Raw genomic sequence first — 17,772 nt, 5'->3', positions numbered from 1 at the left:
AAAATATATATTAGCCTTAGAGGGGCTACGGCACAAATTCATCAGAATGAAAGTGGGGCTTAAAGGGCTAACTCATGAGGAAAGGGTGATACCAGGGTTTAAGGGGTTAAATTATGAGGGCAAGTAGCTTAAACATGGCTTGTAATCCCTTGAATTTAGAAGGTTGAGGGCGATGTAATTGAGGTGTAAAAAAATAAAGGGATTTGATAGGATAGATACGGAAAAACTTTCCTCTGGTGGGGAAACCCAAAACAAAGGCACCTTAGGAAAGCGAGAGCTCAGCCACTTGGGAATTGAAGCAATTTTTTATCACAAAGGATAGTGGAAATCTGAAACACTCACCCCTAAGAGGCTGGAGATGCTGAGTCAATTGAATGTTTTAGAACGGATAAGGGTGGATATTTGTTAGGTAAGGGTTTCAAAGGATATGAGTGGCGGTAAAATGGAGTTGAGATACAGATCAACCATGATTGAACTGACGGAACAGATTTGAGGGACAGAATGGCCTACTCCTGTACCTACCGTGTCTGCAATTCATTGCAGCAGTTCTTAATTAGAAGAGGATCCGAGGCATATGCTGTAACTGATTTTAGGGGGGGGGTGGAATGCGTTTAGAAATGTCCCTTAATTCAAACCCAACATAAATACATGATCCAACAATCCTCTGGTGTTCCGCGTCCTTTGAATATCCCGAGGTTTGACTGTAGGTGTCTCCCTGGAGCAGGTACTGGGTTGGTGGGGAGGAGGGGAGTTAAAGGCTATATTCCTGTGTTTGTTCCATTTCTTACCTGCTCACTTTCAAGGGACTTGCACAGAGGAGAGCAACTGAATTGAACCCTCCATTATCCTTCAACCACCGTGATCAGCCCATCCACATCAATTGATCAGGAAATACATCGTAATATATATTTAAATCAGGATGTGAAGCCGCAAGTCTGTGGACCAAGAATTACTCACACATATTAATTAGCGAGACCGCTTCTGTCTAAACTTGTTTGCAGTAGGAATGGGAGAGTCCGGCAGAGACACTAAAGGTAAGTGATGACCTTGAGTTTAGAAACTAAATCTTTCCTTAAATCGATCGTATTGTTTTTTTAAAAAAAAATTAGGAAAATTAATTACCTGGGGTCGAAATTTACAATTATTCAAACAAAGTAATGATATTGAGAGACGGACAGTAAAATAAACAATTTTATAGATTACAGGTTCGCACACTCTTGTGGGATGAAGTTTTGACATCCTAACTTTTCTATTATATAAACAGAAATGATTAGTGTAAACCATCCCACTGCGGAATTAGATATTTCTTGCATCGCTTCGGTGAGGTTTAATCTTGCAGATTAAACTCAGATGTCGAGCCTTTATATCTGGGGGTGGGGGTGCTTGGGGCCGTAACTGAGAAGTGACCAGATTGTCTGGGAGGATTGCGGGGAAGTCCAGTGTAGTAAGGAACTCGTGGGATTGTTTGACCTTTCTGAATAAATTTGCCATCGGAACAAATACTGTAACAATTTTACTTCTGGGAGAAACTGAGGGGAGTCACTTTCCAGCTGGTTTCTCAATCTGAATCAAGCCAAATTAAGATTCGGATTAAGATTAGCCTTAACAATCTGATTTTACAACCAAGGCAACACAGTCTTCGACATTTACTCTATGGAAGAATTGCTGTTTTTCTCTCGTGTCAATTTGGCTACTCTCCGTCTCTTCAGCTGCCTCATCAAATTAAATAATCTTGCAATGAATAGTAATGAATCTACCATCGGTCATGCCGGAAAATCTACAAGATACCAGTTTTCTGCTCTTATTATCAGACTCTTGGGCGGCGAGAAGATGGTTTCACTCGCTGGCATTGGCCGTTGTTGGTGGTTTCGTTTTGGATTTTAAGAAAAAAATGTTATTTGGTTGAGATCGGCATGTTGGAGGACTGGGAGTTGGAAGACTATACCAGTAATGGAAGTGTTTACCCCGTAGTCCAGGAAACGGCTTGTCATCTGCCGTCCTTTCTGTCGACAGCTTGAATTCTCCGCCCACTTTGACCCTATTGGAATGGTAATATATTCAAGGGGCTTGCGAACCGTGTAAAAGCTCGATTTACCGAGAATCAAACTGTAGCGAAGGATAGTCAGGAATACTGAATTCATCTGGGCTGAATAGGCAACTCTGCACTTTGTGGTTCCCGGACTGTATTTCCTTATCCTTTTGTGGTTTAAAACTAAGTGGGAGATAACCTGAGGGGGGCGGTGGTGGGGAAAACAGGCTAGGCAGAGGTTGTTTTTCTTCACTTTTCCTAATGCCGCTGTCATAGCCAGAGGAGTGGTGTGTATTGTCAATATTAATCACTCCCAGGATGCCTCAGACCAGTCGTTTCACAGCAGAAAACAAGGAACAAGCAGGACTGAGAAACGCCAGTCAGCTTGGTGTTAACCTACAAGAGTGATTCTATGAAAGAATGACTTGCATTGCTATATAGCGCCTTTCACGACCTCAGGACATCCCAACGCCCTCTACAAATGAAGCTTTTGAAGTATTGTCACTGTTGTAATGAAGGTCTTGCCATTGAAGTTGCTACAAGTTAATAATTTTCACTGCAGCTTCACGGTAAATATGCGCGAACTGTGTTGGAAGAGGTTGACGCTGCTGCAGGTATAACTGCACTGTTATCCCGTGGGACATTCAACAGATTTAGGTTGTTCCCAGAACCCTACAGAACAGACAAGCAATTGCCCCTTTAAATTTGTCCCCAAGCATAGGTGAGAATTAACTATCCTATCTGTGTGGGACTGTAAAAAGAAACACTTTCAATTTTGAAACCCCTTTGGAACATATAAAGCCCCTTCAGTACTAGCCAATGTGTGCATTGACAGGTGGTGACTTGTGCTTTTTGTGTGGTTACATGCAAATCATGGCGACAAAACAAGAGTTGTGGCTGAAAAGTAGAGATCAGCTCACAAGGAGCAAGTCAGCACTGGCCAACAAATATGACCTTTACAGCACAATGACAGTTGCTTATTCAGACTTTTCACTAATAACTTGTCTCCTCAATACTGTACCAACTTTGTCTGTCTGAGACTTGTCTGGGATCTCACATTTAAATCCGCTTAAATCATGCTGAAAGCTGCAATTCCTGACAAATGAACACATTGACAATGTTCCCCCATGTAGCCCAAACACCACTTCAACAAATTCATCAGTGCTTCAAAATGCAATCACCAGTCTCTGGGATGGGCTGCTTGGCATGTGTGTGAGGTGCTCAGAACTATAGATTAGGAAATGCATTGCAACTGCAAAGCAATTGAAAGAAAAACTACAATCCCTGTATTTTTTTTTCCATGGAAAACATGTACATAGTGTCAAATATAAAGGTATTGAATATACACAATCATTAAGCATGCTAATTTGTTGTCTATTGATATAACATACCATTGACTACATAGAAACATGACAAAACAGCTCTAATTTCACCACATTGAGTTTCAGTATAAGTAACAACTTGTACACGTACACTTTCACCTCTGAGTCATGGAGTTTATGGATTGAAGCCCCACCCTAGATACTTGAGTACATAATGTATACTGATACTCCAGTGTATAACTGAGGGAGTGAAATTAAACTGTGGCCTTGTTGTCCCTCATAGGTGAACGTAAAAATTCCCATGGCACTATTTGATGAACAGCAGGAGAGTTCTCTTGGTGACCTGACTAATATTTATCACTCAACCATTGCCAACAAAAACATATTGATTTTTCAATCAACATCACTAAAATAGGTTATCTGGTAATTTATTACTGCTCGTGGGTCAGTATGCACAAATGGGCTGCTGCATATTTCCAACAGAAACGCCGAGTGGATGATCCATCTGAGCATTCTCCTGAGGTCCCCAGCATCACAGATGCCTGTCTTCAGCCAATGTGATTCACTCCACGTGATATCAAGAAATGGTTGAGTATGCTGGATTCAATAAAGGCTCTGGGCCCTGACAACACAACATCCCGGCTTTAGTGCTGAATATTTGCTCTTTAGAACTTTCCGCGCCCCTAGCCAAGCTGTTCCAGTACAGCTACAACACTGGCATCTACTCAACAAAGTGAAAAATTGCCCAAGTCTGTCTTGTTCACAAAAAGGACAAATTAAATCCAGCCATTGCCGCCCCATCATCCTACTCTCAATCAGCAGCAAAGTGATGGTAGGGGTTGTCAGCAGTGTTATCAAGCATTGCTCACCGATTCTCAATTTGGGTTCTGCTAGGACTCATTATAGCTTTGATCCAAACGTGGACAAAAAAGCTGAATTCCAGAAATGAGGTGTGAGTGATTGTCCTTGACATCAGGCATCATTTGGCCTAGGGTGGCATCAAGGAACCCTAGTAAAATCAAAGTCAATGGGAATCGGGAGAAAACACTGCACTGGCTGGAGTTATACCTAGCACAAAGGAAGATGATCCTGGTTGATGGGGGCCAATCATTCTCAGCCCCAGGCATCGCTGAAGGAGTTTTCCAGGGCAGTATCCTAGGCCCAAACATCTTCAACTGCTTCATCAATGACTTTTCCTCCATCATAAGGTCAGAATTGTGGATGTTTGCTGATGATTGTAGCTTTCAGCTTCATTCATAACTCCTCAGACAGTGAAACATGCTTGCATTCAGCAAGACCTGAATGACATTCAGGTTTGAACTGTTAAGTGGCAAGTAATATTAGTGTCATAGAGGCGAAGCAATGACTATCTCCAAGAGAGAGGCTAACCACCTCCCCATGAAGTACAATGGCACTATCATCATCAACTCCTCCACTATCAACATCCTGGAGTTACCATTGACCAGAAACCTAACTGGACCAACCACATAAATGCTATGGCTACATGAGCAGGTCAGAGGCTGGGAATTCTGTGGAGAGTAACTCACCTATTGACCATCTGACAAGCCTGTCTGTCTGTTCTGAAAGCCTGTCTACCATCTACAAGGCACAAGTCAGGAGTGTGATGGAATACTCTCCACTTACCAAGATGAGTGCAATTCCAGCAAAACTCAAGAGACTTGACACCATCCAGGTAAAAACAACCCACTTGAATGGCACGCCATCCACCATCTTAAACATTCACTCCTTACACCTCTGACGGACAGTAAAAATAGTGTGTACCAACTACAACATGCATTGCAGCATCTTGCCAAGCCTCCTTTGACAGCACCATCTATACCCATCATTTCTACCATTTAGAAGAACAAGGGCAGCAGACACAGAGAAGGCTACCACTTCAAAATTCCCCTCTATGAGTTACACACCATCCTGACTTGGAAATATATCACCATTCTTTCATCATTGCTGGGTCAAAACTCTGAAACACTCTAGCTAATGGCACTGTGGGTGTACCTGCACCACATGGACTGCAGCGCTTCAAGAAGGCGGTTCACCACCACCTTCTCAAGGGCAATTAGAGTTAGGCAATAAATGCTGGCCTTGCCAGCAATGAATGAGTGTAGCTCTGCCAACATTGAAGAAGCTGGACAACATCCAGAACAAAGCAGCCTGCTTGATTGGCACCCCATCCACCACTTTCAACATTCACTCCCTCCACCACTGATGCACAGTGGCAGCAATGTATACTATCTACAAGATGCACTGCAGCAATTCACCAAGGCTTCTTCGACTGCATCTTTCAAACCCACAACCTCTATCATCCAGAGGGACAAGGACATGGGAACACAAGCTCCCTTCCAAGCCACACACCATCTTGGCTTGGAACTATATTACTGTCCCTTCACAGTCACTGGGCCAAAATCCTGGAACTCTCTCCCTAACAGCACTGTGGGTGTACCTACACCACATGGACTGCAGAGGTTCAAGAATCGCAAGGGCAATTAGGGATGGGCAATAAATGCTGGCCTAGCCAGCGATGCCCACATCCCATGAAAGAATTTTAAAAAGTACCCCCATCATCGAATGAATGAAAATAAATTATAATAGCCCAAGGTCCTTTGTGGGCTGTGGCTAATTACTAATTATACTTGAGAAGTACTTAATTGGCTGTAAAGTGGTTTGGATTGCCTGAGTTTGTGCAAGTTCTGTTTTTACAGAACGCTATGCAGATGGTCTGTGTTACATTCAATTTCTCTGTGAATCTCTTTTAAAATGTTAGGGTTTCAGTTGTAAGCGACAGTTTGATTGATAGCCCTGGTAGAATATGGGTCTGCATGATAAGCAATGAAAGAGCTGAGGGCTTTGTATGGGCCAGTAGTAAATGTCTAGCAGGTTGTCAGGTAATATTTGGTGGTGTGTGTTTGGGCCATCAATTTAAACATGGCACTGTTGGGCAACCTTAATTTGATGGCTTTCTTAAGATCTGTTGCATTTGTTCTCAGAACCTGAGCTACTGTATTTCTCCTACCTCCTGCCTGGCATGCTGCACTGTGCTTGTTTGGACTGGATACCCTGTTGTGCCAAACTTGGCAACTCTCCATGTACTCACCTTATGTAACAGTATCTCCACTTCGTTGTCCATCATTCACTGCGAATCAGTTTACAACATTTTGTTTCCTGTAATTTTTGTTCCATCCAGATACTTGGTTCCATCTAAATATTTTTGCCATGCACTTCGTTTTGTACCAAGACACATTTTTTGCATACAATTATTTTTGTCATCTGACATTTGGTCACTTACCTTTAAATTGCATCAGCATTTTACACTGTTGCAGCAACATACAAATTCAACCTTCCCCTACAAAGGTGGTGGGGGGGGGAACCCTTTAGTAGTTGGAGAGTTTAGAGCCAAGAGCATATATTATTTCAATGAGAGGAACCCAGAGGTTTGTATGTGGATGGCTGTGGGGCACACAAGCAAAGCCCAAGATTCTCCATTCCTGCCCACTTCAGAAAGCCCACTGCATCCGCTGTTGCTTCTGGAGGGATGGACCAGGAAGAAAAAAACCCAGACTGAGCCACTCCTAAGCGTGTTATAGACATAGGCTGGGGTTTTCCATGCCTGCCAGTGTCAGACGTGTTCTGGTCACCACTTTACAGGAAGTCCATAATAGCTCTGGAGAGAGTGCAGAGGAGGCAGGTATTTTGACATTTTTTTGAATTTCTTGATGATAAAAAGTAACATTGCTCCAAAATGTGGGAACATTTCTCTGAGTCCCCCAGCAACACTAAATGTTTCTTTTGGTTCTGTTGCTATACTGTCTGGCATCAATGTTATGTCCATTATATTAAAGGGTGTTTGATATGATCAATATGAGGCTTCCTGCTACTAATTACATGCATGGCTGTGTGCAGTTAAGATATGACATTAGCTAGAGGGGCAAGGGCCAAAGTGGCACCGCTGGTACAACATAACCAAAAGAAACAATTTAGTGTTGCAGAGGGACTTTATTTTATTTTTGACACTTGCTTTAGGATTCAGTCCATTTAGATTAATGTTTCTTTTCACCCATGATTGTATAAATTAATCAGATTAATCTATCTATCAAATATACACAGTTCAAAATTGCCCACAATCTACATTATCCAATACTGGATTATTCAAAGGAGTCATAGGATAGCTGGTGTGGGAAGTGGAAATATTGCACTGATGCAGTAGGAGGTGCTTTTTCTGAAGTTGGGATTAAGGCACATTGTTCATACAGCAGAGAGATTTTCTTTAAAATCTCTGCCGGTAGTTTTTTTTTAGTTTGGAACTTACAGCACTTGTTGCTACTCATAGGAGGAAAGAAATGGGAAAATATTCAATCCCCCAAAGCTATAGCATCTCTCATTAGACTCTGCTGCAGTGCTAGTTTATCATGCCACCCAATTTCATTGGGCTGGGCTTTCACAGTGTGATGTTCCAAGAAATGAGTCTAATGCTGCTTCTTTACCTCAGATTTTCTTACCAAGTGTAATCCAGCCAGCTCAATGAATACATAATTTTAAAAATCTCTGCCTGTGGTTTTTTTTATTTTGGAGGTAATAGCACTTGTTGCTTCTCATAGGGCAGGATTTTCCGTGCCCGCCTGCGTCAGGCGTGTTCGGTGGCGTGAGCAGACAATAAGATGCAATTGGTTTCACAATGGCGTGAAACCAGTTTGCGATCATTCACGTTTCCTGCCGTTGAACGTCGGGAACCTCGTGGTAATACATCAGCATATCATTGTAAAGCCAGCCTGTCGGACTCATTTCCCAACCGCCCCCCTCCACCGGATTGTTCACCCATGTTGGTGGGAAAACATGCCGACGTGTTTCACAACAGCACATAAACGGCATGCACCTGGCAGGCTGCACTTTGCTCGGGACTTCGAGGTTTGTTTGCCTACCTTGCTTCGATCAGCACTCGCAGTCATCAGTGCCAGGCTTCACAGACAGCACCACATCACTTTTACGGGGGCTTATGGCAGGTCTCTACCTACCAGATGAGCAATGTATGGGTGGCTTTTCAATGGCTGCAGGGCAAGGTCTTGCTTGGGGAAGGGGGAGAAATGGCCTCAGGCAAGGGAAGAGGCTGCAGGATAAGAGCTATACTCAGGAAGGAGGGTATTCCAGGGTGTGTGTAGGGGCATATGTTGATCTGTGCAAGTGGCTTCAAGATGGTGAGGGCTGAGGAGGCAGTCTGCAGAGTAGATAAGGCCAGATGGACATGTGAGGGTGTGTGTGTGACAATGGGTGGTGATGTCCCTTGAGCTGGCAGTGAGTGAGATGCCAGTGAATGTGTGATGGGTTTGAGCGTGTGAGTTTAGAGTGATGAGATGGTTGCCTTACCCTGGCTGCACGGATGAGATCATTCTCTATCTGCATTGGATGGCCAACCTCTTCTGTGCAGCATTGGCACTGACCACCGCTGCTATTGCCTGCTGCACTGGATTGGTGATGCTGCTGCCCGTCCTGTGGCCAGAGTGGGGGTAGAGGGCATCACAGTGGGCCTCCATGGCATCCAAATGGAATTCCAGTGACACACCATTAAACCTGGGGGCTGCAGTCTTTTCACCTTTTGTGGACATTTTCCCTACAGTAGTGGTGGGCTGGAAGCACTGAGATGTGTGTGTGCGGCTGGACTTTAAATATGGCGCCCGGCATGATGACGTGGTGCGGTGATGGCGTGGCGGGCGAATGAGAGCTCGCCCGCCATCAAAATGGCGTGTTTCCCGGGAATCCATAAGTAATGCAGCTTGTTCTGGATGATATGACGTGAAAACCTGCCATCATGGCCGGCGGGCAAAACGTTTTTACCCGCCTGCTACCGCACAGTGCAAATCTGGAACAATTCCGCCTATAGGCCAGCAAAAACAGGTGATCTAGCTGTCCTCTCAGCTATTGTATAGGAGATGAGACCGAGAGACCTAGAAATGGCTAAAAGACTAAAGAATTAGAAAAGTAAAAATTTTTCTCGGGTCCAAAGGCAATTAATGGTGCAGTGCTGTATCACTGTATACTCCTCTTTATGTAAGCCTAGTAAAGTCTTCTCTGTAAAACTTTAAAGAGTAACAGAACTATTTTTACTTATAGGTCACTAAAATAATTAAATATTATAAGCTCCAATTTCACAGGAATTTTTTCTTAGTGTCTTTTTCTTTATTGAGTTGTTCAAACTGTTTGTAATAATTTATTACAGGAAATATGCACGTCAATGCATCTCTAGACCTCAGGAAAGGGTGTGGGTACAAATGGAATTCCTAGTGGGAGTTGGGTTAAGATAAGGAAGGTTTTACTCAATGTGCTATTATTACCAGGCCCTTATCATACTGTTATTAAGTTGGACTCACACAAAGGATTTGACATACTCAAACAATATTATTTGTGTTTTTTTTTTAATAAAGCATTTTTTCTAGTTTCAGTAAAGTTGCAAAACAATACATTTTATACAAATTGAATCAATGTATGCAGACTGGACCAGACCTACTGGTAACATCATTCTGTTTTCCTCCCTGCACCCACCCACCATCGCTCCCCACCAAAAAAACCCAACCAGTCAAATTTATATAGAGGCTAACTCTGGTTTACCCCACCAAAAAGCACTAACTGGCAAATAGGTAAACATAAGAACATAAGAACTAGGAGCAGGAGTAGGCAATTCAGCCCCTCGAGCCTACCCTGCCATTTAATACAATCATGGCTGATCTCATTTCGGCCTCAACTCCAATTTCCCGCCCTCGCCTCATAACCTTTCAACCCGTTACTAATTAAAAATCTGTCTGTCTCCTCCTTAAATTTATTCGGTGTCCCAGCATCCACTGCACTCTGAGGTAGTGAATTCCACAGATTCACGACCCTTTGAGAAAAGTAATTCCTCCTCATCGCTGATTTAAATCTATCACCCCTTAGCCTAAAACTATGGCCTCTCGTTCTAGAATGTCCCACAAGGGGAAACATCTGCTCCACATCTACTTTGTCTATCCGCTTTAGCATCTTATATACCTCAATTAGATCTCCTCTCATCCTTCTAAACTCTCGCGAGTATAGGCCTAAACTGCTCAATCTCTCCTCATAAGACAAGCCCCACATCTCTGGAATCAATCTAGTGAACCTCCTCTGAACCGCCTCCAAAGCAGCTACATCTTTCCTCAAGTAAGGGGACCAAAACTGTGCACTGTACTCTAGGTGTGGTCTCACCAATGCCTTGTACAGTTGCAACAACACTTCCCTATTTTTATGCTCTATTCCTTTAGTAATAAATGCCAAAATTCCATTTGCCTTCCTTATTACCTGCTGTACCTGCATACTAGCTTTCAGCGATTCATGCACGAGGACACCCAGGTCCCTCTGCACTGAAGCATTCTGAAGTTTCTCTCCATTTAAATAAGTTGCCTTTTTATTCTTCCGACCAAAATGGATAACTTCATACTTATCTATGTTAAACTCCATCTGCCAAATTTTGGCCCATTCATCTAACCTGTCCATATCCATTTGTAAATTTCTTATTTCTTCATTGCAACTTACTTTCCCACCTATTGTGGTGAATAATCAGGGTGGGGAAATACCATGCAGTGGTTAATTTTTCCCAGTTCAGTTTATCTTGTTGGCTAAATCATGAGTTTAAATATAGGAAGGCTATTTTGGCTTTTCTGCTGCCACTAGATAATTTCTTTCATTGGCTTACTAAGACCATCAGCACCAAGGATTCCCAGTAAAACTGAAATTATTGGGAGGTTAAAGGAAGAACGCTCCATTTGTTGGAGTCATTCCTAATTGTGAATGTTGAAAGGCAATCATCACATGCCCAGGACAGGGCTGCAGGGGTTCCTTAAGGAAGCAACCTCAGCTCAGCCACCTTCACTTGCTTCATCAGTGGCTCCCCTCCTCTTATAAGGTTGGGAGTGGAGCTGTTCACTGACAGAGTTCAGCTTCATTCACAACTTTTCTAATAATGAAGCAGCCCATGCCAGCTTACAACAGGATGTGGAAAGCATCTGGGCTTAGGCTGACAAGTGGCAGGTAACATTGATGTTGTTTAATTGCCAGATAAGGATCATCTCAAAAGCCCAGCCATCTCCCTTTGACTTCCAATGACACCATCATTGCAGCATCCCCCACGATCGACATACAGAGGTCACCATTGACCAGAAGCTGAATTAGACCACCCTGGGAAGTAGTGGGCTCCCTGAAACCTGAGGCTTGGGAAGAACCAAGCAGGTTGGGACCTGGAGTAAGGAGGCAACAGGGCAGAGAAGTAAAGTATAGGTGCCCAGGGACTAAGGCACAATAAAGGTTGGTGAGTGTAGCACTGGCATTTGAATGAACCCTCGTACCAATCACATGTCTACTGCATATCAAAGCTATGGCTTATATCGATGAACATCAGACACATACACACAATTGTTTTTATGATATAAATAGATTGTGGCAGCATAATGTCCTTTTCAAGGGACTTACCATGGCTGTGTGATAGAGTTGCACTGTGTTGAAGGATCAGCCAGACAATGTAAAGCAACAGGAAACAAAGGACAATGTTTTGATTATTTTAAAAATAAACTACTATAATCAAAAAAATTATTGTAATGATAGGAAGTGTAGGCATGAACAAGGACAGTTTAAACATTGAATGTTGCAGGTGTATACCCCATGAAAGAGTACCATGACTAAAATGATTCATTTCTATCCTCTATAGTCTACTAATAATTCAGTCGATCTATGTGTGAAAAAAATGAATTTTCCAATAATTTGAATTAATAAATTTTGAAATAAAAACAATGTACTGTAGCATTGGTATTTTTGTATTACTGTGTCACTCTGCAAGGAATAATGGGAAAAGAAAAGAAAGACTTCCATTTATATGGCACCTTATCATTTAAGCCAAAACTTCTTCAACCATCCTCCCAAATACATGACCTCTACCACCTAAAAGGACAAGGGCAGCAGATGCATGGAAACACCAGCAACTGCAAGTTCCCCTCTGAATCACACATTATCCTGACGTGGAACAATATCGCACCATTTCTTTATTCTCACTGAGGCAAAATCCTGGAACTCCCTCCCTAACAGCACAGCGGGTGTAACTACACCGCATGGACTGCCGTGGTTCAAGAACTGCTCAAGGGCATTTAGGGATGGGCAATCATACACACCATGAATGAATTTTTAAAAATCTCTCAAAGGCACCCCAAAGCACATCAAACACCATGAATTACAAGGGAGAATAGTGGAATGTTGCTCACAGTTTAGAAAAATCTAAGCTGCTATGATGTTGGCATAGTAAGAGGAGAGACAGTGATAGAAATATGTTTGCCATACCTTCTAATAGTAAGATTGATTGCAGGTAGTTTTGAAGCTGTGATCTTGTGTGCTTTTATATTAAAATTATACTTTTGTAATTGCCTTTTCCCTCATTATTGTCCCAGTGTCATGTAGCATTTCCCTGCTGAGAAGGTGTAAATCTGGAAGAGGAGTGTATTTTTTTGAGGGGAGTGGGGGAGTGGATGATGGGAGTGGGGTGAGGTGGGGAGAGTGAAACGGTAAAAATAGTGTGGGGAACTTAGCCACGCCTTTCCCACTCCAAACTGGCTGACTGATATTTCAAATTGCAGGTGGCAAGGACATTTGCTCAAACCCAGTAAGGTTCTCTTGAAATATGCAACTCCAAAGATATCACTGAGGCCTGTTCTGCTATTTGAACCTGAGGCCTGAACAGGGGAGCTGTGGTAGCTTCTCCACCAGGCCAACTCTACTGGGAATGAGGTTCATTCTGACTATAAAATAGGTTCTTTAGTATTTTTAGGCTTCAATAAAGATTTTATTAACTTATCAACTGGATTTAACCCAGCAATTGAGGGAATCAACAGGCAGCGTGTTACTTGCACACTTGGCTCTTTTTTCCAACGTGATACTTCTGTCATTTGACCATGTGTTGATCTGTTTTTCTTAGGTCCAAGATCCTGGAAATTGCTTTGGCAATGGATTCTATTACTAGCATTTGTTTGGGCTCCAGGAGCTGCAAATGGAGTCTGCATGTGCGATGGTAATCTTGATTTCAGGACCTTTAAGTTTAGCCAGGTGAGAGAAGAATGTTGCTTAAATTTCACTGGTTCTTCTATTGGTGCCCTTCAATGGAATGTCTTCACAAACTTGTCAGGAATCAAAGTCCTGGACCTCTCAAATTGCAACATATCTGACATCTATGAGGCAGATGAAAACCCAAACTCTCTGGAGGTCCTATACCTGGACCACAATCAATTAGAACAATTACCTTCTAACTTCCTCACAAACGCGCCCAGCTTAAAGATCCTTCACCTGGAGGAAAACCACCTTCAACAATTACCAGAGAACATTTTAGAGGCTTCAGACCAGATTCAGGAGCTGTACCTGGACTCCAACAATTTAAATTCTATAGCTCCTAGTGTCTTTAAACCAAGCCTTGTGAAATTGTCTCTTTTCAATAATACCTTGGAGTGTACATGTGCCTTGTATGATGGTTTGGCAAAATACATGTCAGCAAATGTAAGCATCAGTAGATCAGAAAATGTGTTTATTTGCTACACACCAAAGCACCCACAAGGTCTGAATATCATGGACATTCATCGCTCAGATATCTGTAGGTCCCATGCTCTCACAGCTCTCTTCATCTGCTTGCCATTGATTGCAACACTTGCTCTGGTGTTGTGTTGGTACTGCTGGAGAAATAGAAGATCTAATTTTAAAGTTATTAGGCAAGACAATCAAATTTGCACCATCGAGAAGCCTGGCTTTTCAAATGTGGGGGACCATCACTATATAACTTGCAGGACTCCAGAGACAACTCTCATCCCCACAGGATATGAAAACAGTATCCTCGCCAGAAACCAGCTCATGTTACGTCCCTCGACAGCCTTGTTAGGGAGTAACCGTGACTTGTATGAAGAAGTGGAGATAAAGCTCAGTGGTTCCGTTGACTCTGTCACATGCATTGACAAGATCTATCTTAATATGTCCAATAATAAAGTGGAAGAAGAAGATGCTGTTGAGGAAGTCCATACTGAGCCTGAATTGGTGAGTGTCACAGAGGAGCTACAAGAGGCAGATCGTCAAAGGCTCTACATGAATAAGTCCGCAAACTACTACAATCTAGTTCCTGGTATTGAATTAGATGATTCCGACCATGGTGAATATGAAAACATTGACTTGTCCTAGTGGCCCTGGATCATTTGTATTGGGGACTTCACAAAAGCTAGATCGAAACATTTGACAATATGGAAAAGTGCCTTGGGCTGATAAAGATGGACAGAAGTCTTGTTTTTTTTCAGCACATTTATGTGAAGAATAAAAATAGAATAATTGGCGCAGGAAAGGTACATTATTGAGTTTAAATACAGACTTACTTTTGGAGTATTACTACTGGCATTATCACCATCAGTCAACGTATGGGATGTCAAAGTAACATTCTCATCTCAGTCCAACATGTTCAATTTTAGAGTTGCTCTCCCAAGAGCAGCTTCTGTCAATGAGAAGCAAACCTCCAGTAGGTAAATGTAGAACCAATTCAGAGGAGTCATAGAGGAGAGAAAGGATCCAAAATGGTGCCATTAATATCATTTGCTGTCATTCTCTTGATAAGTTTGAATGATTCCCAAGTACAATCCAGTATTAAAAAATACATCAACTGGAATTGTGGCAGACACCAATAGGAATTTGAATTTATTTTACCCTAACCCAGCTGGTAGGAACTGAGTGAGTTTGATTTCGATGCCCACTTTATAGTTTATCTGATTGAAATTAACAGAGAAATTGGACTGGGCGCATGGTGTACTTCCATCTGAAACCCAGCCCTAATCCATTAAGCAAGTTCGGATAAAATTAAGGCTCACAAGTTTTATCAGGCTTCTATATCAAGCTTTTAGCAGTTCACTATTAAATTCAAACAATCAGTGCAAAGAAAAGGTTGGTGTTCTAATGATGTCATTATTTGTCATCTCTCTCAAACCAATCTTGCCTGTAATACTGGACTGACAGGTGCAATTCCCTGCTTGGCAGGTTCGACAAGATTTTTGGGATGAAACTCCTGCCTGCCCTTGGGTAAATGTTCAGTATGTTTCATGAATATATATTGTAGTGACAAAGCTTTAAGTACTTCAACCAAGTAGTCATACTAAAGTCATAGTGGACAGGATAGTGTTTGAAACAGCAAGAAAATTGGTCCATTGGTCCTTCTTGCACTTCTCCCTATCCCTGTCGAGCTGATTACCAGGCATCCCTCCTCCATCCACAATAGGTAAATGGTAACAAGGAAGTGGGGCCACTCACCAGCTTTTCATCCAGACCACTGCCACCCCCAGGGATCCTATGACAGGTTGGTAGTAGTCCCTGAGGCGGTGATGGAAGGTCTGTTCAGAAGGACAGGACCCAGCTGTTGGTCACTCCTCAGGTCCCAAAGCCTTACCTTAGTTAGGCTTTGGCTCAGTCTGAGGTCTAACATTCAATTGCCCTTTAATCTTCAGGGCCCTGTATCCCCTTTCAGATAGGCTCCACTTCTTTGGGCGCTGCAGCATAGTTTCACAATAATGCTGCGCACATGCATTATTTATCATAGAACAAGGCCAATGCAGTAACTTTAAGGTTGATGCATAGATGCACACCCATACAGCTTAGTGGGAACATTGGTTGAGAGCCTACCCTACCAAATGAATGAGGGATTCCACCAGGAGCTCCTGCCCCTGCACAATGAATGACCCCAAACCAAGATGTCATGCTGATGTCATGGCACCAAGTGAAATTTTCTCCTCAACCCTCCTGAGGTGGGAAAAGTAAAACCCAGGCTTGGAGATCAACAAAATATTCAACTATGGAGTCAACATAACTAAGCCTAATCCTGCTTTCTTCTAATGCCCATACACTTTCCTGTGGGATTGTTAGAATAGCCATGATGAGTGGAACCTTTCTAGTTTTTTACTCTTTCTAGCCTGGGGTAACAACAAAGGCTTATTGTAGCTCTTCTATTCCTTCCTGCTGGATTCAGTACTGATAAGTATTTGAAGTGTTTGCCTCTATTGCATAGCAACACACCACTTGATGCATTTACACAGTGATCTATTGGGCCCATTGGAATGTGTTTTAAATATACTAAAATTGGTGATAAATTGACATCATTCAAACACAACATTTGCACCCTAGAATGGTGTTTGTGGGAAGGTGGGCAAATTATCACCTCCTTCAAGCCAGAAAGCCCATCAAGAGTTGGATTATGATCTAGGAGCACTGGATTCATTATTCACCTGTAGCTCTATTATTTTTGAAGGATGTGTCATTTGATGCTTTCATAAACTAATAATGTTTTATGCTTTTCAAGCAAGCTTTTAATAATGAAACTATAGCTAGCATTAATAATGTGTTACCATATTTGTGTAGTAAAACACAATACATAAATTGGGCTTTCCTGTCTATTTTATGAATTTGGAAGGATTGCTTAATAAATCAGAGCAACTGATCGTAATCAAGTGCCCAGTCACAATGTTGTAAAACTAAGAGCTTATGGCTTCCTTGCCACAATAACTTTATGGAGAGAAAATATGGTACCTTATTGTTAACTTAAAGACTTTCAGTCTAATCTAAGCAGAAACCTGAGTACCAACACTGGGTTCATTTCAGAATTATACAGAAGTTAGGGAGAATAAATGTAAATCACTGTACTTTCAATTTGGTCTGGACCCTTCCATGTTTTGTTTTTCACAATTAAGAAAAGGAACCATGAACTTGAACAGAGGAGCACAATTTTGTGGGTGAGCATTAGAGTCTTCCTGTTTTTTGATGTGCTGTCTGAGAGGAGCTGCTCATTGTATCAATTCTGCCATACTGGCAATGATGTGACTGATTACTTTGATGTGTTGTACCAGGACTACATAGTTGCCCAAAATGAAGAAAATAGGGTCTATTATTAGGACTTTTTAAAAAAAGCTGTGCCTTCTAATGTTAATTTAATGGTAGATTAGATTAATATATGTAATCTGTGGTCTTGATTAGCCATTTTGTTCCTTATAAAATCATTGTTTTACACTTGTCATAAAACTGTTACATTTGCAATATTGCTTCTGTAGCAACAAATGCTTATGTGTTTTTCATATCTGCTTTCAGTATTACAAGGGTTTTAAAAAATGGACTTTCATATTATAAACTTGTCTATGCATTGCTGCCTGATATTGTCAACTGGAAATTAATCTGGCATTATTGGGTAAATGATGCTTTTACCCTTAAAGTCTAGGCTTTTGCTTTTAACACTGCTGAAATATTCCAATTTTAAAACTTAATCTTTGCTCATGATAACTTTGTCAAGACTAGCTTAATTTGTGAACAAGTGTGTCATTCACTGATGTAAGGGAAACAGAGGTAAATACAAAGGGATTTTTTATT

The 17,772-nt window shown here is 41.9% G+C and overlaps 1 protein-coding gene across 1 annotated transcript; it reads left to right on the top strand.

The window, feature by feature from the left end:
* The first annotated feature begins 778 nt into the window (after positions 1 to 778).
* On the top strand, positions 779 to 17,555 carry LOC144692298 (uncharacterized). Its single transcript, XM_078560943.1, has 2 exons — positions 779 to 1,034; positions 13,322 to 17,555. The coding sequence occupies exons 1-2, from the start codon at positions 1,007 to 1,009 to the stop codon at positions 14,560 to 14,562; spliced, it is 1,269 nt and encodes a 422-aa protein (XP_078417069.1). The 5' UTR covers positions 779 to 1,006; the 3' UTR covers positions 14,563 to 17,555.
* Positions 17,556 to 17,772: the final 217 nt, after the last annotated feature.

The sequence above is a fragment of the Cetorhinus maximus genome, chromosome 17 (genome assembly GCF_964194155.1).
Source record: "Cetorhinus maximus chromosome 17, sCetMax3.hap1.1, whole genome shotgun sequence".
Lineage (NCBI taxonomy): Eukaryota > Metazoa > Chordata > Chondrichthyes > Lamniformes > Cetorhinidae > Cetorhinus > Cetorhinus maximus.
The sequence above is the reverse complement of the archived record's forward strand: the minus strand, read 5'-3'. Positions and strand labels throughout refer to the sequence as shown.